Source organism: Cnephaeus nilssonii (genome assembly GCF_951640355.1).
Source record: "Cnephaeus nilssonii genome assembly, chromosome: 7".
NCBI lineage: Eukaryota > Metazoa > Chordata > Mammalia > Chiroptera > Vespertilionidae > Cnephaeus > Cnephaeus nilssonii.
The window spans coordinates 99740967-99766754 of record NC_137078.1 but is presented as its reverse complement, the minus strand read 5'-3'; the positions used below and the strand labels follow the sequence as shown (position 1 = coordinate 99766754).

General features: G+C 63.1%; 1 protein-coding gene across 6 annotated transcripts in view; it reads left to right on the top strand.

The window, feature by feature from the left end:
- Positions 1-25788, top strand: part of CAMTA1 (calmodulin binding transcription activator 1) — a 675317-nt gene that overhangs the window by 561428 nt on the left and 88101 nt on the right. For all 6 annotated transcript variants that reach the window (XM_079777254.1, XM_079777251.1, XM_079777253.1 and 3 more), the window contains one exon: positions 13971-14124. In XM_079777254.1, coding sequence (XP_079633380.1) covers positions 13971-14124 — 154 coding nt within the window. The remainder of the gene's footprint in view (positions 1-13970; positions 14125-25788) is intronic.

Here is a 25788-nt window from a genome sequence, read left to right as displayed (position 1 = left end):
AATTACCTTCTTCCTTCAAGTATTTCTAGGTTGTCTTTTCCAGGCTTTTTGAGTGAGACGTGGACTCTGAACCTAGACCAGCCCCTGGCACATCATGGCTGCTGGTAGTTTATCTGTAGAATGAATGAATGAGAGAATGAATGAATGAATGAGTGAATGAATGAAGGAGTGAGTGAGTGAGTGAATGAAGGAAGGAAGGAGTGAATGAATGAGTGAGTAAAGGAATGAGTGAATGAAGGAATGAAGGAGTGAAGGAATGAGTGAGTAAAGGAATGAGGGAATGAAGGAATGAAGGAGTGAGTGAATAAATGAATGAATGAAGAAAGGAGTGAATGAGGGAATCAGTGAAGAAATGAGTGAGTGAAGGAATGAAGGAGTGAATGAGTTAATGAGTTAATGAATGATTGAATGAGTGAGTGAAGGAATGAATGAGTGAGTGAATGAATGAAGAAGAGTGAGTCAATAAATGAATGAAGGAAGGAGTGAATGAGTGAATAAGTTAATGAGTGAGTGAAGGAATGAATGAGTGAATGAATGAAGGAGTGAATGAGGGAATGAGTGAGTGAAGGAATGAATGAGTGAAGGAATGAAGGAAGGAGTGAATGAGAGAATGAGTTAATGAATGAGTGAGTGAATGAAGAAGTGAATGAGGGAATGAGTGAGTGAAGGAATGAAGGAAGGAGTGAATGAGAGAATGAGTTAATGAATGAGTAAAGGGATGAGTGAGTGAAGGAATGAGTGAGTGCCCTGTGAAGTGAGTACTGTGCTATCTCACCCTGTACAGAAAGGAACTTCCTCACCCAGCAGTGAGTGGGGGAGCTGTGAGGGGGCGCTGGGACCCCTTCTCTCAAGTTCACTGACGTGAAAGCCCGCCTGCTTGGGCTCCGCACACTCGCACCCTTTCCCCCAGGCAGCGCGGCAGGCGCAGAGACAGCTGTGAAAGGCGCCTGCTCCTCGAGTCTGAGCCCGCAGTCAGAAGAGGTGCTTTTCAACTTTTCCCTTTTGGCTCCGCCCCCCTTCCCCCCAGCTTTCTCCTCACCCCGGACCCTGCGGACCAACCGCCAGAATTAATTACGGTCCCGGGTCCCTAACTTGTCCTCACATCTCTATAGCAACAGTGGTTCGCAAATGCCAGCAAGTGTTTTCCTTAAGGGGCCGTATTCCTTACACAAAGTAGAACGTTCTGGGTGAGACTGAAACACAGTTTCTGAGCGGCGCTGTCCTGGTTTCTTCACACGTCACAAATGCTTTCTTTGCAAACACGCGTGTCCCAGTTACCCTGGGCTGGAGCCAAGGGCCTCGGCCCAGCGTCTGTCTTCTCAGCTTCCTGGCAGCCGTGGTCCGACCCGAAAACAGACAAGGAGAGAGCCGTGGGCCTCACAACTGAGGGCCGTGTCTGTGCATGTGTGTGTGCATGTGTGCATACATATGTGTGTGTTTGTGAGTGTGTATATGTGTATGTGTATATGTGTGAGTGTGCACATTGCACTGTGTGTTTGTGAGTGTGTGAGTGTGTGTATGTGTACACGTGTGAGTGTGTGTATGTGTACACGTGTGAGTGTGTGTGCATGTGTGTGTGCAGGTGTGTGAGCATGCACGCGCACCCAGAGGCGCTGGCCCTGTCTTATGGATTGGCAATGGCCCCCGGAGCTCTGAGATTACTGGGACCCCATCTGGCTGTAGAGGGAAAGGGTGCCGTCCATGGTTTCGTGTGAATTTCCAAGGGCCAAGACGGGGAGAGGGTGTGTGAGAGGTTAGCACACGTTATCCACGGGGAGACAGGTGAGCTCGGGTTAAAGTGAAGAGTCAGGCAGCCCTTCCCTTCGCAGGGGGGCTGAAGGGAGGGGTGTGGGTGGATGGTGGGTGTAGGAGCCACCAACTGGCTGATGGACTTGCCGTCCCCCGGAGCACAGCCCCGCCCGCAGCACCGGGGCTCTCCGCCCACTGCGCCGTCCAGGCTGCATACCCCTCCGCCCTGCCCCAGGGGCTCTGGTCAGCCAGACTCCCGCCACCTCCGGAATGGATTTCCCTCCGACGTGGGCTCGGCCTCAGGAAGCCTGGGGCCGGGGAGGGACGCAGACCTGACCCGGAGATCAGGGGAAGGAGGCCGGATGGGCAGTGGGGCAGGAGGGGGCAGAGGCTGCTCTGAGGGGTCAAGGAGAAAGCGGCCTTTGGGTTGGGAGGAAGAGGGGGAGCTGCAGCCCACGTGGCCCTGGAGCGGGGCCTTGCCGAGCAGGGGGCCGGGGCCTTGCCGAGCGAGAGCAGGAATTCCCGGCCCTGGGGACGGAGCGGGCAGAGCCGCCAGGGGTCCCCAGGACTGAGCGAGGGGTGCGAGGAGGGGACACGGGGCGCACAGACGCCGGTGGACTGGCCAGTCACCGAGGCCTTTGCTGTCAGGAGAGGGCGCACTCACGGGAAGTGGGAGCCACGGAAGGTGAGCAGGTGAGGCGCCCTCGGAGCTGGGGCTTGGGAAAATGGCTCCCACAGTCGGATGGGCGGGGCTGGAAGGCCCGTGCCAGGTTGCGGGGTCAGGCAACAAGGACCAGCCGGGGCAGTGGGCGGGGCACAGGGGGAGAAGCCCCGGCCCGCCCCTGCCTACAGTTCCGCTGGCTCTGCAGGGCCTGGGACTAGAGGCCCGGAGCCCTGTCTCTGTGTCCCCAGCTCTGTGGCTCAGCGCTGCCCCCACTGGCCGACGTGGGTCTTGCCTCTGAGCGCCACGCTTAGAGATGCCCATCGGAGGCTGGAGGAGGCCTGGTCTCCATCACGCCATCTGAAGAGCCTGGGTCCCCAGGGCCACAGTGGGAGGGGAGCTCGCAACCCCAACGCCTCCCTCAGCTCCCCTGCTGCCTTCAGCATCTGCCCGGAAAGGGGGCGCTGAGGGAGGCGTTGGGGTTGCGAGCTCCCCTCCCACCGCCGTTTGCAAGGGGCTGGCGTCCACCACGCAGCGTGGTCTCAGGGTGGGAAGGCAGGATCGGGCCCTGGGCACAGGCTGGGAAGGGGCGGGCTGCCGCAGCCGCTCGGCAGAGGGCGCCCCAATCGCCCGTGTCGTTAGGACAGCACGCTCCGTGGTTACCGAGCCGGCTCACGGGTTATCAGCGAGCCGCAGGAGCCGCTGGAGAGGGGAGGGAGATAACGAGGGATTTAAAGGGAAAACAACAAAAAGAGGGCCTGTCATTTCTAATCCAAACCTGCCCCGCAGTCCCTTTGTTAACCCCCAGTCACGCTTCGAAGACGTAAACCGCTGAGGGCTCCCTTACTTCGTGGGTACACTTGATCTTGTCCTGCTGAGGCATTGAAGAGGAGCTGGGACACATAGGCAAAGCCCACAGCCCGGTTCCACCACGATTCCCTCCAACACAACCGGGGCATCGCACCGTGCCCGTCGCCAGAGCATGAAAACCGCACCGATGTGCCATGGGCCGCAGCTCACCCTCTGCGGCCCCCAGTCAGCCCCTTCGTCGGTCCAGGGGGAGCTTTGGGGTCTGTGTCTCTAACGGGGTTTAGCGGAGGGGCTCCCCGATGCTCCCGCAGAGCAGAGGGAGGGCGGCCCAGCTCCCAGCCTCCCTGCCTCCCCACTCCGAGCGCCTTCCCCATCATGACCACCCGGAAGGGGGGTACAGGAAGCACCAGCTCTGGGAGCCACGCCAGGGCCCCGCTCCACCACCACAGATCTCACGGCCTATTCCCGGTCAAGGTCAGAAAGGAGGACGCCGGCCGGAAGCGCCTCGCTGTGCTGCCGCGGGGGGGGGGGGGGGGGCGCAGCACCAGCTCTGCCTCCTGCACAGTCTCCCCGCAAAGCAAGGAAGCGCAGCCCTCTCTCCGGGTGGTTCTGACCCCAGGAAAGGGCACAGCTCAGATGCCAGCAGAGGGTGGGGTGGGCATGGGCCCCTGTCCTCACCCCGCCTTGTCCACGGGGTGACACTAGACACGTCGCGACCCCTCTTGGCTCGGTTTTCCCAACTGGACACGGAAGGGGATGGAGAAGCGGACCTGGAGGGCCCCTCAGTGTCTTCCCACCCCTGGCGCTCTGTCCGCGAGGGACACGCAGAAGAGGTGGAGGCTCAGGGCCTCAGGGGCCCTGACGGAGCTGCCATCACACATGGAAATAGGCAAAGCTCGCAGGGGAGGGGGCACAGCTGCGGGAGAAGGGGTGCCCCCGGCTGCTCCGACTGCAGGGCGTCCGACAGCGGTGAGCCCGGCTGAGGACAGGAAATGACCCAGGCTCAGGCGGGTCCCACACGCAGACGCTGAGGCAGGGTAGGGGGAACCGTCCATGTTTTATATGTAGATGTTTTTATTGATTTCAGAGGGGAAGAGAGAGGGAGAGAGAGAGAAACATCAATGATGAGAGAGCATCATGGATCGGCTGCCTCCTGCACGACCCCAACTGGGAGTCAAGCCCACAACCCGGGCATGTGCCTGACTGGGAGTCGAAAGGAGACCTCCTGGTTCATAGGTCGACGTTCAGCCTCTGAGCCACGCCGCCTGGGCCAGCTCTTTGAACTCGTGCGCACTTAAATACAGAATGTTTTTCTGAGAAACGTAGTTTTGTTTTCTCCCAGCACTTGGAAGTTAGCTAAGGAGTGTCTCATGGATCCTGTTTCCATGGGTGGATGGGAATGATGCTGTGCCCACCCCCCAATGGCTTGAGTGCCCATGGCGCTGACACTGGGCCCTCAACGTCTGCAAAGCCAAGAGGGGCCCCTGTGTAAGGAATTGCACCTCCCAAACAAGCCGTGTCTGAGTCCACTTGGTCTTGTCCCACGTACAAGCTCTGTAAGATCTCAGGGAAGTCCTAGCCAGCTTGGCTCAGTGGATAAAGCGTCGGCCTGCGGACTGAAGGGTCCCAGGTTCGATTCCGGCCAAGGGCATATGCCTGTGTTGCGGGCTCCATCCCCAGTAGGGGGCGTGCAGGAGGCAGCCGATCAATGATTATCTCTCATCATTGATGTTTCTATCTCTCTCTCCTTCTCCCTTCTCTGAAATCAATAAAGAAATATATATTTTTTTAAAAAGATCTCAGGGAAACGTGGATTGAGGAGTCAGTCAGTACGATAACTGGCCATTTTGAAGATTTAGTGCGTGTCGGTCGGTGCAAATGCTTTATCTCACGGAGTCTTCACAACGACCTCATGGGGCAGGTCCGTGTTACAGCTGAGAAAACAGAGGCACAGAGAGGGGCTGGCCGAGGGCCCAGCTGGGACACAGCAGACCAGACTCACCCCCGCAGCTGTCTCCCGAGCACATCCCTGGACCAGCCGCCGCACCGCCCCCTCCGCATCAGGCAGACCCGGGGGTTTGTGGGGCTTTGGTGCTTTTCTCTTCGTGCCCCTTGTGTGTAAAGGGGAGATAACCATTCCCGCCTCGTGTTGTGAGGATTAACCGAGCTAAGTCCTGTGGACACTTAGCACCCAGCATGGAACAACAGGTGCTGAACAAATGGCAGCTCTCCGTGATCATTGTGACTGTTGTTGTCATAGTAACCAGAGGAGTGTCTGCGTGGCACGGTGGAGAGAGACTGGCTTGGCAAAAGGAACACCCAGGGCCTATTAATGAGTCAGGGCTCCTGGTTGATGCAACAGACAATCCAACTCGAACCGGCTTCGGGATGAGAGGAAATTGGACGGTTTGAGTTAACTGGGGAGTCGAGGTGGGCTGGCTTCAGGCGTGGCTGAATCCAGGCGCGCAGTCAGTAGCCTGGAGGCTGCGTGTCTTATTGCCCGGGTTCTGCCTTTTCCAGGTTGGCGTCCTTCTTGGACTCCACATGCTGGCAAGAGGTGGCTTCCAGGAGCACCGGGCTCCCTCATCCGAGGCTCAGGTCCGGCAGGAGATCACCCCTGCCTCGCAGCAGCTCTAGCCACGCCCAGGGGTGAGCTCTGAGGCCTGTGGCTGGAACTCAGGGCCAGTCACCCTGGCCCAGAGAATGCGCGGCTCCGAATGGCCAGCCTGCGTTACACCATGCTGCCTCCTGCATCTGGGTCCCAGAAAGAGGTGACCCCAACATCCTGGTTGCCTTCGTAATTCCTTAGGGACCAGCCGTCCAGGAGCTAATGTCACCCACTTAAGCCATTTCTATTTTTCACCCACGTCTCCCCTGGGATAATGAGTCTCATCCATTAGCTGCCCACTGTGCAGTTTGTTTGTGTTAAAATTACCTCCCTGAGCTACAGAGGGGCCCTGATTCTTAGCATCGGGGACCGGAGAAAAAAGCACCTTCACCTTCTTGTCCCCTTTCCGACCTAAAAGACTTGACCCTCATTTCCTCTAGGCCCGTGGTCGGCAAACTGCGGCTCGCGAGCCACATGCGGCTCTTTGGCCCCTTGAGTGTGGCTCTTCCACAAAATACCACGGCCTGGGTGAGTCTATTTTGAAGAAGTGGCATTAGAAGAAGTTTAAGTTTAAAAAATGTGGCTCTCAAAAGAAATTTCAATCGTTGTACTGTTGATATTTGGCTCTGCTGACTAATGAGTTTGCCGACCACTGCTCTAGGCTATGTCTATCTGCCAAAAAAACCCTAGCTCCATATCCCCATGGCCGCTGCCCCTCGTGGCTGACCCTCCCACCCGTCCTCGCTGTCCAGGTCTCGGTTTGTGAAGAAGAGCCTTCGCCGACGGTTTGCGGCTCCCGATGGGCCCAGCTGTCGGGCCCAGCACCCGCTCTGCACAGTGGCTTCCTGGGCTTGTCGGTGGCACTCGGGCCCCCCAGCCTCTGGGACAGGCTGCTTCTCTCTGCCCCAGGACCCCGCCTCGCACTTCACCCACACGGGGTCCAGCTGTGCCTCGCCACCCACGACCTCGCGAGACCCTCTCGTGACCGATCACAAAGGACCTGGCACTTCACGCCCATATAAGTTTGATCGGGCATTTCTTCCCCCAGGTCCCTTATAACGATTGCCAATGAGGCGAGCTGTGGCTTCCGTTTGCCCTTCCATAGGAGGGGTGGGTGGCAGGCCTGGCCCCCGCGGCGTGCGTCCAGAGGACTTGTCCTTCCGGGGCCTGGGAGAGTCTGGGCGATGGCTCCTCTTTGGGCACAAACATCTCCATCTGCTCAGGGCGGCTGGCGACCCGCCTTCACTTCCCGCCCCCGGTGCCCGGGGTGGCCCGGACTGTGCCAGGCAGGTTCCCAGTTAGTGTGATTCCCCGCCTCGCCGCGGGCAGAAGAGGGCAGAGCCCGCCAGCCCCAACGCCGGCGTGGTCCCCGACCCCCACTCCAGGTGGGAATTGTTTAACTCCGTTGCCAGGACTGGGAAATTCTGGTAATTGTGTGATAACAGCGGCAGCGGCAGCAACACTCAGCAATTACCCGGCGTTTTCCTCGTCAGACCACGTTACCCGCATTAACTAGTTAAGTCTCCCAGCCTCCTCCCAGGCAGGGAAGGGCTGCGGCCCACGCCCTCCTGCGCCCTCAAGCACCAGCTAAAGGGGCCACGGAGCAGCGGCCCTGGCCCCACCCCCCGAGCAGGACGGAGGCCCCATGCGGCATTCCCTGCCCCTCACAGGTGCCCCCCCCCGAGCTCCCCCCTGCTGAGCCGGCAAGGACGGGAGGGTGTCTGTGTGCCCTGGGACTGCGGCAGGGAGCCCGGCGCTGGCGGGTGAGTGGGGCCTGGCTCCCAGGGGCACACAGCTGACGGCTGGCTTTGCCTATTACTGGGGGCACCTTTGGTTTCTACTCTTTTTTCATTCTCTCCTTTTGCTTCTCTCACTGCCCCCAACTTTGGGGACCGGGGTTTGCCTCTGCCATCACTGGGTGCTCAGCTCCTGGCTGTCCCACCCACCCCATCCCACGCCCCTGCCTGCCCACAGGGTGCCCTCTCGTCCCTTACTGTGGAGATGGCACTCTCCCTCTGTCGTGGCCCCACCCCGAGCAGCTCATAGACCGGCGTGGAGGTCAGGGTTCCAGCCCCACCCCTGCTCCCACCGGCTCCCCGTGCCCCACGTGACCCGGCAAGCTCCCTGGCCCTGTGTTTGCTCGGGCACAGATGCCACCTGGGCTGCGGCTGCCCAGGGCACCGAGGCTGGGCACCCGGCCCCCCTTCCACCACACAGCGAGCTCCCTTGGAGCCCAGGGCTCCTGGTGGAGACGTAGGCAGCTGGGGCTGGGGCTGGGGCTGGGGCTCTGGCTGGGGCTTGGGGCTGGGGCTGGGGGCTCAGGGCTGGGGCTTGGGGCTGGGGCTGGGGTCTGGGGCTGGGGCTGGGGTCTGGGGCTGGGGCTGGGGCTGGGGCTTGGGGCTGGGGCTGGGGCTGGGGCTTGAGGCTGGGGCTGGGGGCTGGGGCTTGAGGCTGGGGCTGGGGCTGGGGCTTGAGGCTGGGGCTGGGGCTGGGGCTGGGGCTGGGGGCTGGGGCTGGGGCTGGGGCTGGGGCTGGGGGCTGGGGCTCGGTTGAGGATTGAATCGTGAAGTCCTGAATGCTGGGTCTGCAAGGGAATAAACTAGGAAATGGAAGTGGGGCTGAGATGGGGGCCTGGGACACGGCTGATACTCAGAAAGCCATCTTTGCAAACAGAGGCACCCCCAGAGGTGCATGCTGGGGGTCCGGGCACCGCCCTGCTCCCTGAGGACGTGGCGGTGAAATGTGGCCGTCCATGCATAGGGGCCCACGAGGCTGCCCTGCCATCTGGGGAAGAGGGAGGAGGAGGAGGAGGTGCAGCCGGCAGGGCAGCCCATCCTCAGAGATCTGAGCCACCAGGCCTCCCACCTGGCCCTTGGGTGAGGGCGGGGTGGGCACAGTCTTGCATTTCCCGGTCCCTGGGCCTGCGTGCCCTCCCCCTGCCCACTGGCAGCCATCAGCGGGGACAGTGGGGATCGAGCTGAGCCTGCCAGGGCCTACGTGACAGGCCTCTCTGCCGACCGGGACATGGATCCGCCTCACGCCTTTGTCTGGAGCAGAGGCGAGGTGCCAGGCTGCCAGGGCAGCTGGAGGCGGTGCAGTGCCCGGCGCCCTGAGCCTGGTCTCAGCACCGCTCCTTCCTAACACGTCCTCCCTCCTTGGCGCCGGCCTCGCCTCCCGGTCTGTGGCCCTGCCCCGTTGGTGCGGCACCCGGTGCAGGGGAGGCTCAGCCTGCAGATCGGGCGCGTCGGGCTTTCGGAACCGGGGCGGGGGGGGGGGGGGGGGGGGGCCTGTGTGCGAACCGCGCTGGCTTCCGCCGGCTCCCGCCCCCGGCTGGCGGTGCGCGGCCCCGCGACAAGTGGGGAGGTGTGGGGCGCCATTACATGCCATGATGACTTCTGGGTGATGTGTACATTCCCTCCGTCGCACAGCCTCTCTCCTCCATTTTTCATGAGAACCGGCACGAGATTAATGACGGCGCCCGGAGAGACGGAGCGCCACGCCACTGATTTATTGACCACTTAGCGCTGATGAAGCTGCAAACAAGAGTCAAACAGATGTTGCAGCTGCATTTTTCTTTATCAAAACCAACCGCTTTTGCATGTTTAACCACTTCTTGCACGGCCGTCCTGCTCACTCCACAGTCAGCAGAGGCGGGGGCCCCGGGCTGTGGGACCCCAACATCCACTGCCCAGAGCCCACCCCTGGCAGTGGCCAAGAGGAGGACGTGACGCCCCCAGACTCTCGCTCGGCGTGACGGGTCACCACGTGGGTCTCTGGTGAGGAGCACAGGGCTGCCTTCACCCAGTTCCAGGGCCCGTCGTGCACACCCAGGGGTGGGCTCGGCTTCGAGGCCCAGGGCCCAGCTCCCTGCGAACTGGAACGCCTCCCCCTCGGGCTTGTCTAGGAGCGGGTGACTGACTCCCATGCACAGCGGCACGTCGGTGGCCTGGTGGGGCGGGAGGGGCGTGTGCTTGGGGAACCGCTGAGTTAGGAGCCCGGGGGAGGTGGCGTTGAGACTTACCCCGACGTGTGGCACGGAGCACCCCAGCCGAGAGCACGGGGAACACAGCAGGTGTGGGGGATGGGGTGGCAGGGCCCGAGGAGCCAGGGGAGCAGGATGGCTGGAGGGACAACAGGTGGGGGTCCCTGTAACCGTATCAGGGGGTGGGTTTCCTTCACCATTGCCGGGATTACGGGGATCACACCTGCTGGGGTTGGGAGAGCTGACTGGGTGGGGGAGGGGAGACCCAGGCGGAGATGGGCTCACTCGGGCTGTCAGGGTGCGGCAGGGAGAAGGCCACGTTGGTGATGGGTCAGGAGAGAGAGGGAGGGACAAGCAGAGAGGTTCTGAGGTTCTGACCTGGACGATTGGGGAAGGCGGTGCCATTCCCCGTGGGGTGGAGCCTGGGGCACACAGGGCTGAGCAGAGAGCGTCCGCGTTGTGAGTGGGCGAACCGCGGCCAGAAGCTGAACTAGGCCGTTCTCTCGGGGATCCATTTTGCTTGGTGTGGGGTCTCCAGGCCCAGCAGCCGGGGAGAAGGGCGGGGACAGCTCTTCCCAGAAGGTTCTGGAACGTCTCTGAGACCTCTACTGATCCTCAGCTTTCTCCTCCACAGCCCCAGCCGGCCCACGGGACCCCTCCCCCAGGCCTTTGACGCCAGGCCAGGCTTCCCGGACTTTCGGGAGGTGCCATCCTCCAAAGTCATGCTCTCTTCGGGTGGGTGACCTCTGGCATCTTCATGGAAACCCCGTACGCAGGGAGGAGCCTGTGGACACGCTCTTGTTCCACCCCAACCCGCGGGCCTGTCCTGGGTGCTGACCCCAGGGATGCCTCGCGCAGCGCAGGGCAGACCCGGCAAGCTGGCTGCACACTGTCCAGAACCGAGACTCCCGAGTCCTGGCCGTGCTCCCCCACACCCCCTACAATCCCACACTGGGCGCCCCGAGCCTCCCCCAGCCCGCCTGCCCCGCCTGCACAGCGGCGCTCAGTGGGGATCTGACGCTGCTATGAGCGCTCCCAGGAACCTACAACCCTGGGACTCCGCGGCTAATATATTTTTCTGCCAAAAACACCCAATAAAATGCACAACTAATGGATGAGATTGCAACGTTGCCAAGAAGCGACGTGTGCCCCAAACGTCCAAACATGCCTCGATCACGCTGCCTCCAAACCAGCCCCAAACAGGAAGTGGGGGCTGAAGATCCAGCCGGGGACTTGGAGCTGCAGGAGCCCAGGCCCTGGGCCAGGATCTGCCGTGACGATGGAGACCCAGCTTCCTGCCCCAGCCAGTCCCAGACCCTCCTGCCCCAGCCAGTGCCAGACCTGCAGGGCCGGGCTTCCTCCCACTGTGTCAAGGCTGCTGAGAGGCACAGCCCAGAGTGGGGCTCCGGGAAGGGCCCGGTGCCTGATTCAAAAGGGTCAGAAGGGGAGCTAGACCCCCAGGTCGGTAGTTACAGATGTGGGCCTGGGACCCCGAGTCTGTGAACTCCTCACACGTGGAGCCGCTGTGCCTCGGGGCGTTTTTTGGGGCTGAGGGATGGCGTATCCGCAGCCTCCATCGAAATCTCAGCGCCTCAGTCCCGGCCGAGGGTAGAGCCGCCCTGTCTCCCAGCCTCCTAGGAGTGCGGTGCCCTTCATGGACCAGAAGACTGAAGCCAGATGTCAGCTGCACGCCAGCGTGGAAGGGGAGGGCGGGAAGTCCAGCGTCAGTCTAGCTCAGTTCCGCTGATGGGAATGAGCGGTGGCCATTGCCCGCGCCTTGACAGCTCGGGGCCTTCCCCGTGGCTGAGGGGATAAAGGAGGCGAACAGACTAAGATACAAACCCCGTCTCCATCCTGCTGCGGTGGAGGTACAGAGGGCGGGGTATCAGGGAGTACTTCCTGGAGGAGGAGGCAAGCCTTGTGCTTGGCCTCAAAGAATAGGGGGAGGCCGGTTATGCAGACACAGAGCTGGCGCTGAAGGGAGGGACAGCGCTTTCTGAAACGGGGGCGTTCGGGGTGCACTCGTGCGGGAACTCCTGGTTTGGGGTTTTGGCGTGTGGTGAAGGCGGCCCTCCTTGGCTCCCCTGCCTGTCCCACCGCCTTGGTCTCCCACAGCCTTTGCTGGGCGCTCCGAGGGGCGGCGGGGCAGGAGGCTGCAGGTCTTTCCTCTCCAAGGCGGCTGACATCCATCCAGTGCCCCCCCACCCCCCACCCCCCCGCAGGGCCCAGCTCCGGCTCCGGGGCCAGGATCAGAGGCGGCCCGGGCGGGCGGCCCGCCGGCCCCGCAGCCCTTTGATCCTCCCTCGTCTTGCTCAGCCGCTGGTGCCACCACCTCCCAGGCACAGCTCAAGCGGCACAGCCGGGAGGCCGGTGCGGGTCCCAGGAAGAACACAGGGCAGGAGCCCAGGTGCGCCCCCTATGGCCTCCTGGGCCCCCGCCGCCGTGCAGTGGGGAGAGCAGTCTGCAGCCACTCCCTCTGGGGCACAAGGCGAGGATGCAGGGAAGTGGAGGCAGGAAAGCACCAAGACCAAGCGAGACAGGCCGGCAGGCGTCTGGGCAGGACCTGAATTTGGAGTCAGAATGCTGGCTTCGGGCCCAGGCTCTGTCCCTGGCCAGACACACAGCCTCAGGCAGGTCACAGCTTCTCTGGGCTCAGTCCCCTCATTGTGGACGGAGGGCGCCCTGCCTGGCCCCGCCCCGCCGCCCCACGCTGGCTAGCGGGCAGCACACGGGACAACGCTGACGGCGCTCGGAGGGCAGCGCGGGCGCCCACGGCGGGTCCTCGTCACTGTTCAGGAGCATGAGTGCCGCCGTCCAGAAAAGCTGCCGGTCAGGGGCGGCTGCGGGCCCTGCTGATGAGATTTGTGGGGTAACTGGCGTTGGCAAGGAAAACCCCTCATTGAAAAGCGTTTTAAATTGCGCCAGTCGCCGTTCTTGCGCTGGTCGCGTGTCATCTCGAGCCTTTGCTAACGCATTGGTGGGCCCCACAGCCGTGCATTGCGTGGCTCTGAGCAGATCCGAAAAGGTGACTGCAGACGCAGCCTCCTCGGCGGGGTCCTCGAGCCACGGGGCCCCGTGGGAGCTTGTGGTGGGGTGTCAGGCAGGAAAAGCGAGGTCACAGCTCCGGGGAAGAGCGGCGGGAGGGACCTTCCACCGGGCTTTTCTGTAGCCGCCTGCTGCGTCTCGCTGGATCGCCACCTTCCCTGGCTGGGGAGAGGTTTTTCTGGGTCTTGCCAGCTGCGTTATAAAGCGACGTGATTGCTTTTTACAAAGGAAGCCGGCCCAGCCTTCTGGGGCCACAAGAGGGCCGGGGGGGGGGGTGCGGGCGGGGGGCGAGCTCTGAGCATCGGAGCTGCCGCCCCGCGAGGCCCGGGCACGTCGCTGTCGGAGCTGGTGGCCGGCAGAGGGGGGCCGAGGGCATTTTGAACTGAGTCTGGGGGACGAGGCCGACCCACCTGGGGACAAGCGGTGCCTTCAGGGTCCCCACGGGAGAGTTCTGTCCGTTCCGAAGCTCAGGGAGGCCCCGCGGCCGAGCTCCCAGGGGAGTGAGTGACGGGACGGCCACCGCTGGGGTGTCGCTCGGAAGGGCCCTGCTGACAGGGCTGTGTGCACAGGGAGAGGGACCCACCCTCAGAGGCGGGGCGCCTTCAACCCTGGGGACCCCGTTTCCCCACGGGAAGAGCGGTGGAGATTCCTGTGTCGGGAGGCCTACGGTCCGGGTGTGGGCAGAGCTGCGTCTGACCGTGTGTGGGCCTTCGTTACGCCGTGTGTAGAGCGGCGTTCTCCACGGGGGCCATTGTGTCCCCCGGGGACGCTGGGCAGTGTCTGGCGACAGTTCTAGTAGCACCTGAGGGCTGGGGGTAAGGCATCGGGCGGGCAGGCGCCAGGGCTGGGGGTAAGGCATCGGGCAGGCAGGCGCCAGGGCTGGAGGTAAGGCATCGGGCAGGCAGGCGCCAGGGCTGGGGGTAAGGCATCGGGCAGGCAGGAGCCAGGGGAGCCCCTGGGCGCAGGGGGTCCCCCCGACAGTGCGTGTCAGCGGCCCCGAGGATGAGGAGGCGGGCGTGCGGACACTCGGCCGGTCTGTGCCCGCTGGCGGAGGGTGGGGGGCCCGGTGGACCCCATGCCGCCTCATGCTGCCAGTCTCTGTGCTCTCCCCCCAGAACCCCGACATCGTCCTGGTGCACTATCTCAACGTCCCGGCCATCGAGGACTGCGGCAAGCCCTGCGGCCCCATCCTCTGCTCCATCAACACCGACAAGAAGGAGTGGGCGAAATGGACCAAGGAGGAGCTCATCGGGCAGCTGAAGCCCATGTGTGAGTAGCCGCGGCGCCCAGGCCAGCGGCACCCGGGCGGGTCGGGAGGCCCTCCGTGGCCTTGGGGACCAGGTGTAGGAGCCCCTTCCCCTCGGATGGCAGTGACACAGGGACCCCGCTTTCACTTGACCCTCACGCCCCCTGTGCGACAGGCAGGGCACAGAATGTCGGCCCATGTGACAGGTGAGACAGGCGAGGCCCAGAGGCACAAAGGAACACGCGGGAGGAGCAGAGCCCAGAGAGCGGGGACCGCTGCCCCTGGGTGGCAGGCAGGAGTGGGGGGGAGGCCTGGGGACCCGGGAGGGCTGCCCGGAGCTGCCTGCCTCCGCCCTCGCCCTCTGCGCCTGGACAGGAGGCCTCGGCGCCCCGCCTGGGAGGCACAGGGACGATGGGGCCGAGCTGGCTTTCACGGTGCCCGCACAGCGTGTGCTCTAGGCAGCTGTCAGGTGCGAACCACCCAGTGCAAAGCTCCGGTGAGTCCAGAAAGCCGGGCCTCGGCCGCTGCCCTGTTTCCATGGGCCGTGGCTCCCGGCGGCCACTAGTGGGGCTCGATGCCCTCTCCTGCCCCCTGGGCACCTGGGCTCAGGAGAACCAGGCTCAGAGAGCGGGTCCCTCGGAGCCGTGCGCCTCGGGAGGGGGCTGTGGGGAAGAAGCCGCTGGGCGCCAAGCACAGGGAGCAGCGAAATGCCCGTCCCGGAAGGAGTGAGGGTCCCGTCTCTGGGAGGGTCCAAGCTGAAGCCAGGTGCACCTGCAGTAGCCCCCTAATCCTGAGAGTCCCACAGTGCTCAGATCGGGGGACCCCCCTCGTCCCAAGGTCGGGGATGGGGATCAGGAGGGACAGAGGGGTCTGTACGGCCTCGGGCTCCGACCAGCTTGCCCCTGATGCTGCGCTGCCACCAGGAACCTGAGCCAGGTGGCCCGGGGCCTCTGGGCTCAGGCTGCGTCCCCTCCCAATGGACAAGGGGGTTAAGCTCCATGAACTCCAGGCGAGGGCACTGGACCTCTGACATTTACCTCGAGGGACCCAAAGGCCTGTTCAAGTCTGCGGTGCATCGAGCAAATTATATAAAACTACAACAAACCCCCATAAATCTCGTAACCCGGGGTCGCTGGAGTTTGGGGCAGGAGCCCAGCAGCATGCAGACACGTAGAGTGCACGTGTGTGTGTGGCTCTGGTCACAGACACGCAGCCTGGAACTGGGCCCGGGAGCCCAGCAGCATGCAGACACGTAGAGTGCACGTGTGTGCGTGGCTCTGGTCACAGACACGCAGCCTGGAACAGGGCCCGGGAGCCCAGCAGCACACAGACATGTAGAGTGCACGTGTGTGCATGGCTCTGGTCACAGACACGCAGCCTGGAACAGGGCCCGGGAGCCCAGCAGCACACAGACATGTAGAGTGCACGTGTGTGCATGGCTCTGGTCACAGACACGCAGCCTGGAACAGGGCCCGGGAGCCCAGCAGCACACAGACATGTAGAGTGCACGTGTGTGCATGGCTCTGGTCACAGACACACAGCCTGGAACAGGGCCCGGGAGCCCAGCAGCACGCAGACATGTAGAGTGCACGTGTGTGCATGGCTCTGGTCACAGACACACAGCCTGGAACAGGGCCCGGGAGCCCAGCAGCACGCAGACATGTAGAGTGCACGTGTGTGCATGGCTCTGGTCACAGACACGCAGCCTGGAACAGGGCCCGGGAAGTGCGGGGAGAAGAGCTCTCGGTGCCGACCGGGCCGGGCACAGGCCGGGCACAGGCAGGGCACGGCCGGCGCGCTCGGGAAGCGGAGGCGCCGCGAGCCAGGAAGGCGTCAGATTCGTTTCCAGGAGCAGGCGTGCCACCCGCGCTGGAGCCAAACACATTAGCTTCATCACATTTCCACATAAATCACATTCCTTCAAAGACTTCACAGTTTGATTTCCTGATGTTTCCCAATTTCTCTGCCCCACAGCAGAGTTGTCAGTGGTTTAATCAAAACGCTGTCTTCTCGGCGGCGAGGGGAGCTCGGATCTGCAGCCTCTGCCTCGGCCGCTGCGAGACAGGGCTGTGGTCTCCAGCTTCGGGGTCTCACAGTCGCCCGGGGAGCCAGAGGGACCGAGAACCCACCCGGATTCTTGCAGCTGCGTCCTTTAGTCCCAGGGGCTTGCCTTAAACCTGCAGCCGGAGGGATCCCCCGCCAGGGTAAAAAAGGAAAGAGGGAAAAATGTGCTATCTGATAGGAATTCCCCAGGTGCTTCCTAAACGCTTCCTTCTGTCCCTGCAGTCCCTCCCGTGGTAGGTAGAGTGTGGGCCCCGCTGCCGTGGCAAAGGCCAAGCGACTGGAGGCTTCAAACACTAGAAGGCGATTTCTCTTTCACGGAGCGGTTGAAGGTTGGCGTGGCAGCCCAGTGTCAGGGATCCGCCATCGGGCCTCCCATCAGGGGCCGCTCTGCCGTTCCGAGGGTGTCACCTTCTCTTACGTGGCCCAAGATGGCAACTCCAGCTCCCGCCATCACAACTGCATTCCAACCAGTGGAAGCAGAGACCAGAAAGTGGAGGGCAATGGTTTCCCCTTTAAGGACAGGGCCCAAATGCCCATCCTTCTATTCATAGGTCATTGGCCAGCATTTGGTCACATGGTCACCCCTGGTTGCAAGGGTGTCTGGGAAGTGTAGTCTTTTGCTAAGCACTACCATCCTAACATACTTTGGGCTCTAGGGTTCTGCGTGTGAGTCGCTCGGGGCTGAGTGGAGCTGAGCTCAAGCCAGGGGCCCCTGTCGGTCCTCCACGGAGGCCTGCTCGGCTCAGGGCTGAGGGTTAGCTCAGTTCCCGTCTGTGGGTTGGCATTTATAGAATCCAAGTCAACGGGACCTAAAGCTTAGCGTGTCTCCTCCTGGAAACTGGGGTCTGTTCCAGTGCAGCTGCTCTGAGCAAGCCGCAGCCTCGGGCCCAGCAAACTGCCAGCACAGGAGAGAGGGCTGGGCAGGTCGACTGAGTGGGGCGAGTGCCCGACGAGCTCTGTGCCACATCCTGCCCACCTGGCGGGAAACGTGCTCAGTGTGGGAATGGAGGCCGTGTGGAGTGTGGAGGGGATGGAGGCCGTGTGGAGTGGGAGTGGGTAGAGGTCATGTTGAAGGGGGTGGAGCCCACACTGAGTGTGGGGTCTGAGGGTGCTCTCCGGGCTCCCAGCCATCCTGAGTTACCCGTCACCTGTGGTCCTTGGGCACCTGCAGCCTGCTGGTGTTTGGGGAGCCAGGGTCTCAGCCCCTCCCCATGTGCTCTCGGGGAGCACTTTCCTATCCTCTGCAACTGCATGGCCAGCACAACAAGCCCCAGGGACCCGGCAAGGCCCGTGCGCTGGAGATGTCTCTTGGGTGGCAGAGACTAGAAGGGAGCAGGCTAATTAGCAGGCGCCTGCCTCTCCCAGGAGCTCCTCACCCGCAAGTTAAGCCACCAGAGCCTCTGTCTCCAGGGCCCCTCCCCTCCCCCACCTTCCCTCCCCAGCCCTCCAAGCCCTCCGGGCTACAGCACCCACGCCCTGGGCTATACAGTCAGTGCCTCTGCTGTTTTCTCATCCTTTTCCAGACAAAGACCAAAGATCCAGCAAGAGGGGAAGTGTTTATTTGTTTTGCTTTTTTGCTTAGATTGTAATCCTGGTGATTATAGAAATATCAAGAAGTAAAATCAACAAAGGCTTTTCCTCCCCCCGCCCCCCCCCACCCTGCACCAAACCCCGTTCCTGGTCGATTAGCGCCACCTGGTGGTCAGTAGCAGCAGAGCGGCTCAGAGAGGCAAACCCTCTGGAGGAGCCAGACTCCCCAGCCAGGCTCTGGAGCCTGCAGACGCGGGGCACTGTCCCAGCCCTGCCAGGACCTGGTGTCTGGGATGTGGCGGGAGGCGTCTTGGGCCTGCTCTGCGATTCTGGGGCCGCGGGCTTGGAGCGGGACTGGAGCACACCTTTCCTCTCCGCCTCGGTCATCACCTGGCCGGTGCGAGGTGGCGGGGCCGGTGTTCCCCTGACAGAGGGCATGCTCCCACACCTTGGCCAGAGTCTGTGGGCCGTGGGGGGGCAGTTAGCAAAGCAAGTCCCAGAGGTGCTGCCTCAGGAGCAGCAGGCGGGGCACCTGAGATGGGAGGTGTAGGGGGGTCAGGCTGGGGAAAGGGGGGCTGCTGTCAGGAAGGGTTGGAGGGTTTATTTCCGGCCAGAAGTGTTCGTTTGGACGCATTTCCCAGTGTCCCCACCTCTCAAGAGAGGAGTGAGGGACAAGGAGTCAGGAATGAGCTGGGCACGCCCAGGCTGCCCACCCCTGGGGCTCAGGGGCTCAGGGCAGCCAAGGTGCCCCCCCCCCCCCCGTCCTCCCCGGCCCGCACAACCTGGGCAGACGCCGGCTCCGTGCGGGGACAGAGGTCCATGTCACAGACACGCGGGCAGCTTGGTGAAAAGGTGGGCTCCTGCCTCCAAGGCGCCCTGTTCCACGGGTCTGAGCGGCCCCAGGCACCTGCATTTTAGCAGGCGAGACTTCGGTGCTTTCTGAGAGCGCTCGGCCTGCAGCGGCGCGGCCAGAGCCAGTCAAGGAGCCCGTGGAGCTCAGGCCGCGGCGGTTACGCATCAGCTGGTTCTCACACGTGGCTGGGAAGGAAGCAGACACGGGCAGTGCAGATCTCCAACTTGCAAAAGAATGGGGTGTATATGGGGCCGTGGGAGGTCTCTCCGTAGACTCTGGGATAAGGCCTGCGACGCTACCACTTTCCTTGGGTTGAAAGTGAGATGTTAGTGCCAGGCACCTATGGGGTCCGGCCGGACACTTAGTCCTGAGAAACACCTCTGGATGCCATAAAGGAGGCACGTCTGTGTCCCTGTGGTGGGCCCAGGCCCCCGGCCCAGTGGATGGAGCCCGAGAGGAATGGAAGGTTCTCTCCCCGCCTGTGTCCGCGGGAAGTGGAGTCACTGCTGGGGTGAGGACGGAGAGGGCCTGGGGAGGACTTCCCTGGTGTCCCCTCGGTTAGAGTTGCTGCTCAGGGAGCAGGCTGGAGGGTCCCCGCAAACCCCCAGTCCTGGCAGAATGCCCTCCGGGCGCCTCCCCGCCTGGCCCGGAGGAGAGTAGGCGTGGGCCTCGGGGCAAGTCTCCTCTTAATGCCCCCCCCCCCCTTTTCCTACTGTGCAGGGAGGACCCAGGCTTGTTTTGCAAATGAGCCTTTCTCCCTCTGGCTACATTTCATTCAGCAGCATTGTCCCCCACGGAGCCGGACAAAAAGAGAAATACTTTTGATTTCCTGTTGCTCCCTGGCTAGTGCCATTCCGGCTGCTTGGGTGCCATGCACCACCCCACACCACCACCCCCCAAAAAAAGTCCCAGCTCCTTTCTAGCATCCCCTCGTGCAGTGAGCTTGGTAGGGGCGCCTCTGTGCTGGAGTGGGAGACGCAGGGGCCTCACCCACGTGCCTGACCTTGATCCGGAGTGACACAGCCCTGCTCATCGTGCGGGTGGTTTCTTTAAAGTGAGAATTTGTTGCCAACACTGAAACCGCCAGGCTTTCAGCTTCTCTCTGAAAATGAGAGGTTCAGGGCCCGTTAGGGGCCCAGAGGCAGCTCCCTCCCCCCTTCAGTGGCACCTGGCTCCCTGTGACACCTCGGGGCGCCGCGTGGAGGAGGTACCTGAGCCCAAGGTCTCGCAAGAAGCAGATGGAAACTGTCTGGAATCCTGTTCGGTTCCTGCCCGCCCCCCCCCCCCCTGCCAGGGGCCCAAGGGGCTGCTCAGGCCAGCGGTCACTCCTGCCCCCTCTCCCCTGACCTGGGCCGGGAGGAGGGGCTGCTGTCAGCCCCGCTGAGAAGATGGTTCTAGGGCCCACGTGACTCCTGGGTCGGGGGCGACTGCTTCCTCTCTCGGCCAAACTGCACCTCTGACGTCACTGACCATCGGAGAGCTGCAAGCACGTTCGCCTTCTGCTATGAAGAAGGAATATCACCCCCTGCCCACCACAACCCCCAAACGCTGCATTCATTCTATGGCGTGCAGGATGAATGCGGCCTCCGCGACAGCGACCCTGAGCACGTCGGGGGATTCCGAGAGCCTTGGAGTGGCCCGCCAGGCCGCGTCCTTGTCCGGTGAGCAGGGCCGCGGCACGAAACACTGCGCCAAGGCCGCTCTGTCACGGAGCCCCTCGGAGTCGTCTGTGCGGCCACGTGCCGAGGCGCAGGGAGCGCCAGGCCGAGTGGCCGGGGTCTCCTGAGGTCAGAGCTGTCAGGGCTCCTCCTGGGGAAGCCCTGTTCCTGTCCCACCCCCCGAGGTCGGAGGTCATCCACCTGGAACAGGACCGGCTGTGCTGAGTCTCAGGCCTCTGCCCTCTGCCCTCTGCCCTCTGCCCTCTCCTGCACCGCTACCACTGGAGCAAGCCTGTGCCTCCTGCCAGAAGACAGAAAGTGGGGTCCTGATGCCCCGCGCCCCCAAACACCCAGAGCCAGGCACCGCCAGCTCCTTCAGCAGCCGGCGCACACGTCCCCGGGCCACATGCCGCCCGTCCCCAGCCAGCCTCCGAACTCCTGGAAATGAGATTTCTGAAAATGTCCTCAGGACCCGCGGAGAATGAGAGTTGAGGGCGAGCCGGGGAAATTGAATAGTATGTGGGTGTCTGGATATGAGAAGTTAAATCTAATGAAAATGTTATCCAGTTGAACCAAGAAATCAGAAGCAGGGCCTTTATTCCTGTCAACAAGAATACAGTGAAAATTAAACCCACGGCGCTGCCATTTCCCACTGACCTTGTTGCCATGGAGACAGCCTTCCCGTGTCAACAACCCGGAGGAATCCAGTTGGGCTCATTCATGCATTGAGAGGCACGCGGAGCGCCTCCCCTCCCTCCCGCCTCCGTCACATGGTCCCTAAATAGGGTGACCACGCGTCCCGGCTGCCGGGGAGCGTCCCAGTTTACACCGTGGTCCAGCCAAATGACCATGGCGCCCTGTCTGTCTCCAAGGTGACCTGTCTGGGCAGCGTGTTAAAAGGGCACCCTTTTCGCCTGGCCAGCGTGGCTCAGTGGATAGAGCGTCGGCCTGCGGACCAAAGGGTCCCGGGTTGGATTCCAGTCAAGGGCACGTACCTCGGTTGCAGGCTCCTCCCTGGCCCAGGCCCTGGTTGGGGCTCGTGGAGGAGGCAATCGATGTGTTTCTCTCACATCGATGTTTCTCTCTGTCCTTCCCTCTCTCTTCCACTCCCTAAAAATCAATGGGAAAATATCCTCGGGTGAGGATTAAAAAACAAAAAGGTCACCCTCTTCATAGGCCTCTGCTGCGTGCTGAGTGCATGGCGGGAGGACTGGCTGCGCCCAGGCTGACGGGGCAGGAGGACGGGGCCCTGTGGGTGGGAGTTCCTTTGTCACCAACGTGCCGCCTGTCACCTGCTCACGGAGCACCGAGAAGCTGCCCGTGCCAGAAGCCACGGGTAGTGACCCAGGCTCCAGCCCGGCCGGCCCTCTCCTCGGAGTGACTGCCCTGGGAGGGGCCTGCGGCCTCGTATGTCCTTGTCCCTGGACGGTTCCTCCCCCACGTGTTGCCGGCCTGATGTTTCAGAGCAGAAGGGTCTCTCCCTCGGGGCCCCGACCCTGGCGGCCTCAGATCTCCTATGGGCACCCCTGAATCCCAGTCCTGGGGGGGGGAGGGGCGTTTCTCTCTATATCTGTAAAGTCCCTTAGCGAACAGTGACGTGGTCAGGTGAGCCACAGAGAGGCACCCATTTGGCAGATGCGGAAACCGAGGCCACGGGGAATCAGAGGCCTTCCTTACATCTTCCGCATGAAGGCCAGCCTGACCCAGGCTCTCGGCATCTCTGGGTGCCAGCCCCTTCCTCCCGCACAGCGAGCTCCGGCGCTGAGCTGGGGTTCGCTCTGCCCTTCAGTCCAGTCCCACCACCACGTAGGGTCGCCGCGTCAGGGCACAACCCAGAGGAAGCTGCCTCTGGGTCCCCATCTCTGACGAGGTGAGTCCCCTCCCCACCACAACCCCCAAACGCTGCTCCCCGAAAACCCCACCTCCTCTGGGAGGAGTCTTCCTTTGGGTTCTCTGTCTCTCATAGAAATTTCCCCTAAATGCTCCCTTCTCCGCTATGAACGTGGCCAGGCCTCCAGGAGCCCAGAGGCCCAGGTTCAGCCCTGAGCCTGGCTCCTGGCCCAGGCCCCCTCCCTCCAGGTCACAGCAGTTCCCCCCCTCTCCCCTGCACCCTGGGGGCCCGGCCAGGGTCCTCTCCCTGGTCTGGGTGGCCTGGCTGCCCAGCTGTCCTGGCCCCGGGAAGGAAGGTCACGAGGGAGGAGCCAGGTTGAGACTGGTCCTTCTGAGACGGTGGCATCCTCCATAGTCAGAGGGCAGGACACGGCAGGTGGGCGGTGGGCTGGGGGTCAGCACCTGGCCCAGCCCCAGGTTCCTGGGGTTCCTGCATGGTCACCAGCTCCCCCCACCCCCCCGCTGTAAACTGGACACCCTCTCTCCAGGAAGTGACGTGAGTCTAGCTCTGAGTGGAAGGAATCTCCCCGCCACCCCCCACCCCCGCCAATGGGGGCCGCACCCCCTCATCCATCCAGGCGTTCCTGGGTCCCAGGAGGGGTGCAGCGGAAAGAGCCTGGCTCTGCAGCCCCTCCCCGCCCCTTCTCTGCAGTGTCAGTCACATAACTTCCCGCGTCTTGGTTCTCGAATTAATAAATGCAACGGTAATTCTTCCTCAGAGGGTTGTTGAGAGATTAGAGATGTGATCTCTATACCAGGGGGTGGAATACCACAGACTCTGCGGCTTAAATGAATTAATTTTCTCACAGTCCGGAGGCGGAAGTCCAAGGTCAAGGTGTGGGTCGGCTGGGTAGGTTTCCGGGGAGGCCCCGCTTCCGGGCTTGCAGCCGGCCGCCTTCTGCTGTGTCCTCACCGGCCTCGCCCTGCGTGTGCCCAGTCCTGGTGCCTCTTCCTCCTCTGACAGGACCTACTCTGAGGACCTCACTTAACCTCCTTCATCTCTGAAAGGCCCTGTCTCCAAACACAGTCACCTTGGGGTCCGGCTCCAACCTAAGCATGTTGGGGCGCAGGATTCTGTCCATGCACGGGTGACAGCGGCACTTGGCCTGGGCTCGGGCCCCGTCTGCCTCAGCCACAGCTCTCCACCTCTCCCCAGGGCGGGGATGGAGCAGCCAGCCCCATGGGGGGTCACCCCACCCTCCCCCCAACCCCGCCTCCACATCTCAATTACTCTCTCCCAGCGGTTGGCCGCCTCTCGGGCAAATTGTTCCTGAGAAGAGGCTCTCCAGAGCTCCGCCACACGCTGCTGTCATTGATTTCGTGTTGATTATTCATATTAGCCCGGGCGCCGCGGTCTAGCCATGGGTGGCAATTAGCACAAGTGTTGGGCACCGGCCAGGTCCGTGCGGGCGTGGGCCTGTGGGTTCCTGCGACAGCCACCCCAGCCCAGCCTCCTCTCGGGGACCAGTCCTCACACAGGGCAGCTGCTGGCGGCCCAGCCAGAGTGTCGGGCCCCGGGCACATGTGGCCCAGGCAATGGCGGGACTGCTGGGGAAGCCACGGGAGCCCCCCACTTCCAGGGGCCGGCGGGGCCTTCCTGGCCGCTCCTGTCCCGAGCAGGCTCATGGAGGAGCCAGCTTGGCCACACACCCGCCTCTGGGACCTTCCCTGGCCTAGCTTCCGGGCAAACAGGTCCCCCTCCACCGCCTGAGCGGCCCAGGGACCCTGACGGCCGGAACGCTCCGACGTCCTCCATCCTCCTCCTCTGGGCCAGGTGGCCGACTGGCCTGGGAGTGCGGAGCCGGGTGCCTCCACCGAGATTCAGTGAGAGGGGGGCCCGCTGGGACCAGAGCCCCCAGGAGGCGATTTTCTGGGAATCCCCTTTCCCCCTTCGGTGCCCCCACCCAGGTCGGTGCCCCCACCCAGGTCGGTGCCCCCACCCAGGCCGTGGCCTTGCCCTTTGTCAAGTGCACTTTCGACACAGTTCCCTGCTGCTGAGTTGGGGGGCGGGGAGGGGGGTGTCAGTGTGCGAGGTTATTAACCATCCTCACTCAAAGCGCGCCTCCCCCAGGGACCCCCCCCCCCCCTTCCTGCTGATTCATTACCTGGTCGGAAGCAGAGCGTGGCGTTAAAGCCGTCTGATGGTGTTTGATGTTCGGCACTAACAGCTCCTGCACGAGGAGGGGCTCCCCCAGAGGGCGGGAGGCGATCTGCACATGGATGTGGATGTTCCAGGACAGCCGGCGATTGGCGTTAAGCATCCAGAAGTCCTGCTTGCAATCTGTCTGCTTCCCTGCTTTCATCTTATAGCCTTCCCAGCGAGGGGGGCGAGCAGAGCCTGGTCTGAGCACCTTGGTCAGGGGTGACGGGGACCTGGTTGGGGACGTGGTGAGGGGTGAGGGAGACCTGGTCAGGGACCTGGTCAGGGGTGATGGGACCTAATCGGGGACCTGGCCGGGTGACGGGAACCTGGTTGGGGACCTGGTGTGGGGTGACGGGGACGGGTTGACAGGCACCTGGTCGGGGACCTGGTCAGGGATGACGGGGACCTGGTCAGGGGTGACAGGGACCTGGTCAGGGGTGACGGGGACCTGGTCGGGGGTGACGGGGACCTGGTCGGGGACCTGGTCAGGGGTGACGGGGACCTGGTCAGGGGTGATGGGGACCTGGTCAGGCACAGATGCCAGAGGTGTCTGCCACGCAGGGATCAGCAAGGCCACCTGCCCCTCAGGCCTTTGGGTGAGGTGTGGCCACGCGGCTAGAAACCAGAGGGGGAGCTCATCCCCCCAGACAGCCAAGCTCGGACTCCGTGGCTTCCCTGAGAACACCTGGCTGGTCCTGCGATGAGCGCCTGCTCAGAGCCGCCCAGGTGACGCCCGGTGACGCCCTGGTAGCCGCCCAGGTGACGCCCTGTGATGCCCTGGTAGCCGCCCAGGTGATGCCCGGTGATGCCCTGGTAGCCGCCCAGGTGACGCCCGGTGACGCCCTGGTAGCCGCCCAGGTGACGCCCGGTGACGCCCTGGTAGCCGCCCAGGTGATGCCCTGTGACGCCCTGGTAGCCGCCCAGGTGACGCCCTGGTAGCCGCCCAGGTGACGCCCGGTGACGCCCTGGTAGCCGCCCAGGTGATGCCCTGGTAGCCGCCCAGGTGACGCCCGGTGACGCCCTGGTAGCCGCCCAGGTGATGCCCTGTGACGCCCTGGTAGCCGCCCAGGTGACGCCCTGGTAGCCGCCCAGGTGACGCCCGGTGACGCCCTGGTAGCCGCCCAGGTGACGCCCGGTGACGCCCTGGTAGCCGCCCAGGTGATGCCCGGTGACGCCCTGGTAGCCGCCCAGGTGATGCCCTGTGACGCCCTGGTAGCCGCCCAGGTGATGCCCGGTGACGCCCTGGTAGCCGCCCAGGTGATGCCCTGTGACGCCCTGGTAGCCGCCCAGGTGACGCCCTGGTAGCCGCCCAGGTGACGCCCTGGTAGCCGCCCAGGTGATGCCCGGTGACGCCTGCTGATGAGCTCGGGCGGTCCTCCTCGGCCGCAGAGCTGAGGAATGAGGCTCAGGCTGTGTGCACCGTCCCGCCTGCACTGGGGTCTCCTGAGAGCTTCCTCAGACACCGGGCACCGCCCAGACAGGGACCCCAGAATCTCCCGCCGCTGCTGGGCGGGCGCGGGACAGACCATCTGCGTGCGCAGCGGTGGCA